Here is a 10,326-nt window from a genome sequence, read left to right as displayed (position 1 = left end):
TGGCATTACTGTCTAAACTTCATGTGACTTCATATGCAAATGCGTGCATTGAGATGAAAACATCTGAAATAGATCCACAGAGCTGAGTTTGTTTTAAAATCGAATGCCGTTTTACATTAAAAGCTGTAATATGCTGATGTGCAATAGTAGCTTGTAATTTTGATGAAAAGTATTGTAGTGAGCGGCGCAGTTGATGGAGACTGAGACAGACTTGGCATTTCTTGAATCACTCCAGCGGAGCTTCGTTTTATTGCTCTTGCCTTTAGAAAGGCGGTTGGGGCAGCTTCATCGCTTAACATCTTAATACAGTAACAAACAGTACTAACAGAGTGCAGCTCTGGATCTGTGAGAACGTATAGCACAAGCTAGGCTCTGATTGGTGCAACAAATGATTTACATTTCATATTTAATTTGATTTCGATTTGTTTGGATTCATTTGAGAGTTCATAAAAGCTCACAGACATGAAAAAATACTGTAATAGCAAAAAATTAAAAAAAACATTTAACACAACTGTTAAGATCAAATAATGGCTAACAATTACTACAATTACATTACATTACGTTACGTGGCATTTAGCAGACGCTCTTATCCAGAGCGACGTACAACAAAGTGCAAATCAAACACAAGAACAAGTGCAAAAGTGGACCTGAGAGGACAGTACAGTTCCGAGTCCTAGTGTAAACATACAGAAATTCAGAACCCTTGAAGAATACAATCAACTTTCAAACTAGCATACCACAGTTGGCAGCTAGAATACAACAATACAACAACAATACCTATACAAGTAACGATATCTATACATAAGTGCCATTACGGTCTAAGGCTAATCACGGTGATTGTGAGTTGGGGAGGGAAAGGTATAGCCTGAAGAGATGGGTCTTCAGTCTGCACTTGAAGGAGGTCAGAGACTCTGCCGTTCTGACATCCACCGGGAGGTCATTCCACCACCGTGGCACCAGGACAGACAGCAGTCGTGAGCGTGAAGTGCAGGTGTGGCGAGGGGGAGGTGCCAGACGGTACGAAGTGTCAATCACTGCAAAGCTTGCACAAACCAATAATCAGAATCTGTGTCGGCATTTCCCTCCCAGCGGTGGGTTAAAAGATGGACTGTACGGCATTGCAAAGACTACTTACTGTATTTTATATTTTTTCACAAATTTTAGCTTGCAGTTTTACAAACCAGATAATGCGGCAGGGTGAGAGTTCTCATTTACTCAATTTTAATACAAATCTAATGTAATGTAATCTAATCTAACACACACACAAATACCAAATATCAGATTTACCCTCCCTCCTCAGTCCTCATTTCTCTGAAAAAACAACAGAAATAAAGAACTTTAAACAAAGGACTGCATCCGAAATTCATACTAAGCAATACAATCTGCAGCAGTGTGGCTTTTTAGACCTCTTTTAACAAGGTGAGAGTGTGCTGCTCAGTAGTGTGCAGTAGGATGTGTGACCGAGTGTGTGAGTGTGTGAGTGTGTGACAGAGTGTGTGAGTGTGTAACAGAGTGTGTGAGTGTGTGAGTGTGTGAGTGTGCGACAGAGTGTGTGAGTGTGTGAGTGTGTGAGTGTGCGACAGAGTGTGTGAGTGTGTGCGTGTGTGACTGAGTGTGTGAGTGTGCAACAGAGTGTGTGAGTGTGTGAGTGTGTGAGTGTGCGACAGAGTGTGTGAGTGTGCGACAGTGTGAGTGTGTGAGTGTGTGAGTGTGCAACAGAGTGTGTGAGTGTGTGCGTGTGTGACTGAGTGTGTGAGTGTGCAACAGAGTGTGTGAGTGTGTGAGTGTGTGACAGAGTGTGTGAGTGTGCGAGTGTGTGGTAGAGTGTGTGAGTGTGCAACAGAGTGTGCGAGTGTGTGAGTGTGCAACAGAGTGTGTGAGTGTGTAACAGAGTGTGTGAGTGTGTGACAGAGTGTGTGTGTGTGCGAGTGTGTGGTAGAGAGTGTGAGTGTGGTAGAATGTGTGTTAGAGTGTGTGAGTGTGTGTGGTAGAGTGTGTGAGTGTGTGGTAGAGTGTGTCAGTATGGTAGAGTGTGAGTGCATGGTAGAGTGTGAGTGTGTGTTAGAGAGTGTGAGTGCATGGTAGGGTGTGAGTGGTAGAATGTGTTGTATTGTGAGTGTGTCAGATTGAAGCTCACTGCTGATGAGAAATATAAACACAGTGACCATGACTGACCTGCAGCACCTCTCCCTGACATTAACTGCGATGACAGCCGAAACCATGGCAACCAGACCCGTGGAGAACAGCACTGACTTTAGTGCACACGGTGAGAAGCCAGGAGATGGTGCTACAGGAAACAAACATTACACAGGACCCCACAGAGACAACTACTGTCACACACAAACACACATGCACTTACACAAAAACTTTTTGATGCAATACAGTAAATGGCGTATCTTATCACACATCTAATGGACGGAGCTACGAAATCACTTGTCGGGATTGGCCAATCCATTTTGGAGGATATAGCTTGTTAAAATATGAGTGGTTTTAGGAAATCAGCCTTCAAAGTTTGAGTGGTTGTCATGGTTTCCCACCTAGAAGTGCCCTCGGTGTAAAAGCTGGCCCCTTAGCCACTGCTTTGGAGGGTCTGGAGACATTGGGGGTCTGTGGGTGTCAACCAGCTTTAGGCAGCGTTTAAAAATAATTATAAGCTTTATTCATATAGCACTTTTATATCGTCGAAAGAAATGTTTGGTTTGATCCCATTTAAATTAGTAGAGATAGAGTCCATGTTTTATGGCACACAAATGCACACGTCCTTCACTATTATGAACTGCAATTTTCATTCTAGGATATACGGATTTAACATAAATAGGCAGAAAACGGACCAAGTCCAAGGAGTGCAAGTTCATCTAATAATTTCTGCCGAGTACATGCTAATCACAGACTATGCTAATCAGAGAGTAATTGCTGACTGACCGCGAGGTTGGCAGGACTTGGCTGTCACACTGCTGCTTTGGGAGCTGACGGGGTTCTTGGCTGTACAGGTGTAGATCTCTTCTGCCAGGGTGGGGGACACAGTCAGGGTAGTTTTGTTCTCTGTTCCGGGAATGTTGCCTCCATTTATGGACCAGAACAGTGCCACCTGGTGGCTTCCAAACACACTGCAACGCAGAGTCACATTACAGCCGTCTGTGCTGTTATTGACCTGGGTGGTTACCTGCACTGAGACAATCATCTCTGCGGAGAAAGGAAGCACCAGCATTAAATAGTATTACAATCAACAGACACAAATGGTGAAACACACTTCTTCATTACAGGTGAGAGATCTATAGACACATACTGAAACACACCACTTCATTACAGTTCAGGGATCTACAGACACACACATTGAGACACACCACTTCATTACAGGTCAGAGATCTACAGACACAAACACTGAGGTGCTCACCATAAACTTGCAGTTTATGTGTCACTGGCCCCAGGGACTTGAATGATATTATACCGCCAAAGACATATTCCCCAGAATCCTCTTCTCTCAGATTGCTGATGTTTAGTGCCCCAGTGTCTTTATTCACGATCAATCTCCCTTTGAAGTTTGGGTCTAAATGCCGGATTTGAAATGGTGAGTTTTCTGATCCTCTCACTAATGTGATAACATCATCGCTGTTCTTTTTCCATTTCAGGTCACCAATTCCTTTGAATAGTCCTTCCTCCTCCGTGGGAAGCAAAATGGACTTTCCAACAACTCCATTCAACTCCAGTGAATCTCCGCAGGCATTAAACACCTGCAGCACTGTGAATGAATACAACAGCAACACAGGAACCAACACAACACATCCATCATTACAAAACTTAAACACAACTACTAAATCAGACAAATATTTGTTTTGGATTCAAATGCTTTTCTGAATTTGACTAAGCTTGCCTGGTGTATCCCAAAAGTTTAAACCTCACCCATCTGGTCCTCCTTGCAGGCTCAAATACACCATGCAAGATCAATAGAGCACAAAAAGTATTTGAATCCAAAATAATTACAGTTTGAACCCAGGTCTTCTACATTACATTACATTATTGGCATTTGGCAGACGCTCTTATCCAGAGCGACGTACAACAAAGTGCATACCCATAACCAGGGATAAGTTCGCTGAAAGACCCTAGAGGGAAGTACAATTTCAACTGCTACCTGTACAACACTACTATTAATACACAATTACTACAACAACACCTCCACTGTACTACTCAAGTATGACTACTCGATAATAATTTCTACAACTGTTACTGCAACACAGCTTCCACTACAACACAATTACTAATATACAACTATTACAACACTACTACAATTTTTACTGCAATATAAGGACAACCACACAGGCGTTACTACACAACTAAAACACAAAAACGACTACAATTTAACCATGACTGGTATATGTGAATATAACAAAATATTTATAATGTCAATTCCTTCCTAAACAAGCTAATGTCAAGTCAGCACAAAGTCCTTTCAGCATTAGAGCATCTAGCTGATGAATCCAAAACAATTCTCTTTTCACACAGCACGTTTTATACATAGTCCCCCTCCATTTCAGAGCACCATAACATAACATCATGAGAGAGCATTCGATATCAACCTGTGTATGTACAGTGCCGTCTGTAAGTATTTGGACAGTGGTACAATTTCCTTTCTTTTGGCTCAGTACTCCAGCACATTAGATTTGAAATTAAACTATGAACATGATGTCCATGAGCTGAAGCGTAACTGGGCGAGATAACCAAGACAACAATCCAAAACACAAAAGCAAGTCCACGTCCAGTTGACTGAAAACAATCAAAATTAAAGTTTTGGAGTGGTCTAGTCAAACTTGACTGGACTATAGATGCTGTGGCAGAACCTGAAAAGAAAAGTTCATGCTCAGAAACCTACCACTTTGACTGAATTATATACAGAAAAATGGAGTAAAATTCTTCCACATTGATGTGAAAGACTAATATAATAATAATAATAATAATAATAATAATAATAATAATAATAATAATAATAATAATAATAATATATTCCCTCATATATTAGTAATCATCATCAATCAAACCAATCATTTTCATACTCAGTGTAGACACGCACAGTGGCATCCAGGAAGAGACCACCTGCCAGGATAGAAAGGTTTCATCATATTTCATCATATATATATTTTTTGTATTAGATATTGTATTGTTGTACTCGGGGTATTCTAGCTGCCAACCGTGGTATGCTAGTTTGGAAGTTGATGTATTCTTCAAGGGTTCCGATTATATCTGTATGGTTACACTAGGACTCAGAACTGTACTGTCCTCTCAGGTCCACTTCGCAATTGTACTTGTGTTTGATTTGCACTTCGTTGTACGTCGCTCTGGATAAGAGCATCTGCTAAATGCCTTGTAATGTAATGTAATCATAGCTATAAAGGTGATCACTCAGAATAGCTTTGCATTGATTTGAAATGACGCTTCCCTGCAAATAGGGAAGAAAAGTGGACCCAAAACCACGGTAGGAAAATTCCCCCCATAGCATAACAACCAATCAGGCCTGTACTGTTCTCTTGGTGGACGCCACATACAGTGGTGTGAAAAAGTGTTTGCCCCCTTCCTGATTTCTTTATTTATTTATTTATTTATTTTTTGCAGGTTTGTGACACTTAAATGTTTCAGATCAAACAAATTAAAATATTAGTCAAAGACAACACAAGTAAACACAAAATGCAGTTTTTAAATGAAGGTTTTTATTATTAAGGGAGAAAAAAAATCCAAACCTACATGGCCCTGTGTGAAAAAGTGATTGCCCCCTAAACCTAATAACTGGTTGGGCCACCCTTAGCAGCAACAACTGCAATCAAGCGTTTGCGATGAGTCTCTTACAGCACTGTGGAGGAATTTTGGCCCACTCATCTTTGCAGAATTGTTGTAATTCAGCCGCATTGGAGGGTTTTCGAGCATGAACCGCCTTTTTAAGGTCATGCCACAGCATCTCAATAGGATTCAGGTCAGGACTTTGACTAGGCCACTCCAGTCTTCGTTTTGTTTTTCTTCAGCCATTCAGAGGTGGACTTGCTGGTGTGTTTGGGATCATTGTCCTGCTTCAGAACCCAAGTTTGTTTCAGCTTGAGGTCACAAACAGATGGCCGGACATTCTCCTTCAGGATTTTTTGGTAGACAGCAGAATTCATGGTTCCATTTATCACAGCAAGTCTTCCAGGTCCTGAAGCAGTAAAACAGCCCCAGACCATCACACTACCACCACCATATTTTACTGTTGGTATGATGTTCTTTTTCTGAAATGCAGTGTTACTTTCACGCCAGATGTAATGGGACACACACCTTCCAAAAAGTTCAGCTTTTGTCTCGTCAGACCACAGAGTATTTTCCCAAAAGTCTTGGGGATCATCAAGATGTTTTCTGGCAAAATTGAGATTAGCCTTAATGTTCTTTTTGCTCAGCAGTGGTTTTCGTCTTGGAACTCTGCTATGCAGGCCATTTTTGCCCAGTCTCTTTCTTATGGTGGAGTCATGAACACTGACCTTAACTGAGGCAAGTGAGGCCTGCAGTTCTTTGGATGTTGTTGTGGGGTCTTTTGTGACCTCTTGGATGAGTCGTCGCTGCGCTCTTGGGGTAATTTTGGTCGGCCGGCCACTCCTGGGAAGGTTCACCACTGTTCCATGTTTTCGCCATTTGTGGATAATGGCTCTCACTGTGGTTCGCTGGAGTCCCAAAGCTTTAGAAATGGCTTTATAACCTTTTCCAGACTGATAGATCTCAATTACTTTCTTTCTCATTTGTTCCTGAATTTCTTTAGATCTCAGCATGATGTATAGCTCTTGAGGATCATTTGGTCTACTTCACTTTGTCAGGCAGGTCCTATTTCAGTGATTTCTTGATTGAGAACAGGTGTGGCAGTAATCAGGCCTGGGTGTGGCTAGAGAAATTGAACTCAGGTTTGATAAACCACAGTTAAGTCATGTTTTAACAGGGGGGGCAATCAGTTTTTCACACAGGGCCATGTAGGTTTGGATTTTTTTTCTCCCTTAATAATAAAAACCTTCATTTAAAAACTGCATTTTGTATTTACTTGTGTTGTCTTTGAATAATATTTAAATTTGTTTGATGATCTGAAACATTTAAGTGTGACAAACATGCAAAAAAATAAGAAATCAGGAAGGGGGCAAACACTCTTTCACACCACTGTATGAACTCGTCAACTTCACGAGAATATAGTGATGGATGACTCAACTGACCTTCTCACTTTTTTCCTACATCTATGTAGACCAGTGACTGTGAGGAGGTGTATGCACGGCAACAACCCTTGCACCCTAGTGTGCAAAAACGTGGGCACCCCTGGGTCTAAAAGCTTTTCACAATTAATATCTAAGCGAACAGAAGCCAACCTGACTTTTTTTTTCTTTCTTTTTTTTAAGTTTCAAAATAATAACAAAAAATGAAAAAGGCCTTGTGCAAAAGTTTGGGAACCCTGTCAGTTAGTAGTAACTCCTCCTCAGGCAACTAGGACAGCTTGTAAACGCTTCCTGTAGCTAGTCTTTCAATTCTCACTTTCTGGCTGTGGTGGAAATCCACCATCTTCAGTCTGAAATCATTGCACAACCGTTTCCAGGAACCCACGGTTGTTAGTAGCAGACAGAACAGCCACTGCAGTTGGATACTTTAGAAGGCATGGAGTTACTTCAGAATGAAAAGTTCAGCCCTGGAATCATACTCACCTGACTCACTGAAGCCCTAAAGAGTAAGTCACCTGGGTCTGGGCCTTAGTAATCAACTTTTTAAAAAGTAACAAAGTTCCAAAGTCTTAGGCACCTGTATAACATTCTGTACAGATAAGATTATTTCAAAAATAATTCAATGTAAGGTCCTAAATAAATGTACTATACAGTTTACATTACATTTTAGCCATTTGGCAGAATAGTTAAAAACTGAATCAAATCAATATTTTTTGTGATCACCCAGTTCTGAAGCATTTGGCTGAATATGAGCAGATAATATTGCCCAAAACACTTCAGAATTCATCATGCTGCTTTTGTCAGCAGCCACATCATCAATAAATACAAGGGAACCAGTTCCATTGGCAGCCATACATGGCAGGCCAACTGTTGTGAAGGGGTTTTTCTTCACCAGGGAAAGAATTCTTCGGTCATCCACCACAGTTGTTTTCCGTGGTCTTCCAGGTCTTTTGGTGTTGCTGAGCTCACCAGTGCGTTCTTTCTTTTTAAGAATGTTCCAAACAGTTGAATTGGGCACACCTAACGTTTTTGCTATCTCTCTGATGGGTTTGTTTTGATTTTTCAGCCTAATGATGGCTTGCTTCACTGATAGTGACAGCTCTTTGGATCTCATATTGAGAGTTGACAGCAACAGATTCCAAATGCAAATAGCACACTTGAAATGAACTCTAGACCTTGTATCTGCTCCTTGTAAATGAGATAATGAGGGAATAACACACACCTGGCCATGGAAAAGCTGAGCAGCCAATTGTCCCATTACTTTTGGTCCCTTAAAAAGTGGGAGGCACATATAGAAACTGTTGTAATTCCTACACCGTTCACCTGGATGTAAATACCCTCAAATTAAAGCTGAAAGTCTGCAGTTAAAGCATATCTTGTTCGTTTCATTTCAAATCCACTGTGGTGGTGTATAGAGCCAAAAAGAAGAGAATTGTGTCGATGTCCCAATATTTATGGACCTGACTGTACATACATACACACAGTTAAAAAATGATACACAAAGAAATCCTGCTTTAAAATTTTAAAACTCTGTACCATTACAAGTTCTTATCACATACACACCTGGAATTCATGTTCAAGCTCTTGTATGAAAACTTTAGAAACCATTTCAAAGGCAACCATTTCACATATTTCGATCATTGTCAGATATAGAACATTTTCTTGATTAGATCATGTTTCAAAATCTGACAAAACCAGAGTACAACCATAAAAAGGGGAACAACCTGGCCAAGAACAGGTTGTTCAGGTAAAAGAGGAGGAAGGGACAGAGAACGAGAGAAAGGGAAAGAGGGAGAGATTGAGTCGGTCTCCGCACTTACCCAAAAGAGCTGCAAACAGGGAAGAGGACATGGTGCAAAATCAGCTTAGCAGAAATGACAGAGCTTCTTTATGGCCCACAACTGCTTCCTTCACTTCAACAATGTGTGTGTGTGTGTGTGTGTATGTGTGTGTGAGATACCTGGGCTTGTGTGTGAAGGAGCAGGTCTGAGTTTGTGCGTTTGTGTGTGTGTGTGTGTGTGTGTGTGTGTGTGTGCGTGAGGGTCACATTAACTCAGTCGGTCTGAGTTAATGTGTGTTTGTCTGCGTATGTGTGAACTGGTAGGTCTGAGTGTATGTGTGTGTGTGTGTGTGTGTGTGCGTGTTTGTTTGTATTGTGTGAGCACTGAGTCTGTGGCTGTCGCTGTTCTTCGGAGTGCAGATGACATTTGGTGGCTTTTGCAGAGCTGGGGCTTCACAGAGCTCAGCGGTCTGTGCGCTGGACGGACTGCAGACAAAGGGTTTACTTTAAAAATAAAAATTAAAAAATTTTAAAAAACCCTGTAGAGAGCGGAAGCGCAACTTCCTGTCTCAGCGCCCAAAAGGCAAGCTGTCAACAGATAATAATGGCCCTCGCACGCCGCGAGTGACACGTCGACTTCTCGGACCTCAAATCGGACATAGGGTGCAGTAACTCCAGAGCTGTCAAATCTAACGAAACACCTCACCCAGTGCACGTGTGACTATGGATCTCTGAAGTATCTGGATGAAGGGGCTCGGTAGTGCGTTCATAGCGCTTGGCCAGCGCTTGGAATTAAAAGGGGAAGGGACTTGTTTTTTTAATTATTTTGTTTTGATCTGTGGCCAACATTCGCTGAAAAGCGATTGTAAATTAATGTAAACGATTTTGATGTACAAGACCGTTGATCCGATCCGCATCCGTGGTGGCGACATGGCTCAGGCAGTGAGAGCAGTCGTCTGGCAGTCGGAGGGTTGCCGGTTCGATCCCCCGGTTCGATCTCCTGCCCGGGCTGTGTCAAAGTGTCCCTGAGCAAGACACCTAACCCCCAAATGCTCCTGACGAGCTGGTCGGTGCCTTGCACGGCAGCCAGTCACCGTCAGTGCCTGAGCGCGTGTATGAATGGGTGAATGAGAAGCATCAATTGTACAGCGCTTTGGATAAAGGCGCTATATAAATTCCAACCATTTACCATTTACCGATGTTTTCCCCGAGAGCATTGAGGTCGCCGTTTCTGTCATTGCCATGGAGCCCTGAAGGGGGCAGCAGTGAGACACTCATGAAGAGAAGGATGGAGTGAGTGAGAGTGAGAGTGACGCACCCACACCGTGTCTAAAATATGAA

General features: G+C 42.0%; 1 protein-coding gene across 2 annotated transcripts; it reads right to left on the bottom strand.

The window, feature by feature from the left end:
• Positions 1-211: 211 nt before the first annotated feature.
• Positions 212-9,474, bottom strand: LOC133136222 (SLAM family member 9-like). Of its 2 annotated transcripts, XM_061253522.1 has the most exons (5): positions 9,026-9,474; positions 3,395-3,739; positions 2,923-3,183; positions 2,176-2,287; positions 212-1,311 (listed from the first exon to the last, which is right to left on the bottom strand). In XM_061253522.1, exons 1-5 carry the CDS (start codon positions 9,054-9,056, stop codon positions 1,284-1,286), a joined length of 777 nt encoding a protein of 258 aa, XP_061109506.1. In that variant the 5' UTR covers positions 9,057-9,474; the 3' UTR covers positions 212-1,283. The 2 variants fall into 2 exon arrangements, with proteins under 2 accessions (XP_061109506.1, XP_061109505.1); XM_061253521.1 differs by having other exon boundaries at positions 212-2,287.
• Positions 9,475-10,326: the final 852 nt, after the last annotated feature.

Source organism: Conger conger, chromosome 9 (assembly GCF_963514075.1).
Source record: "Conger conger chromosome 9, fConCon1.1, whole genome shotgun sequence".
In the NCBI taxonomy this organism is placed as follows: Eukaryota; Metazoa; Chordata; class Actinopteri; order Anguilliformes; family Congridae; genus Conger; species Conger conger.
Note: the sequence above shows the minus strand (reverse complement) of the source record. Positions and strands in the feature narration are given on the sequence as shown.

Bases quoted from the DNA above. Each gene is read 5' to 3' on its own strand.
- LOC133136222 (XM_061253521.1), bottom strand. From the start codon at position 9,056: ATGTCCTCTTCCCTGTTTGCAGCTCTTTTGG. The intron at 3,740-9,025 runs GTAAGTGCGGAG...ATTCATTCACAG, and splicing joins CCTGTTTGCAGCTCTTTTGG to TGCTGCAGGTGTTTAATGCC. The intron at 2,288-2,922 runs GTCAGTCAGCAA...TGTTTCCTGTAG, and splicing joins CAAGTCCTGCCAACCTCGCG to CACCATCTCCTGGCTTCTCA.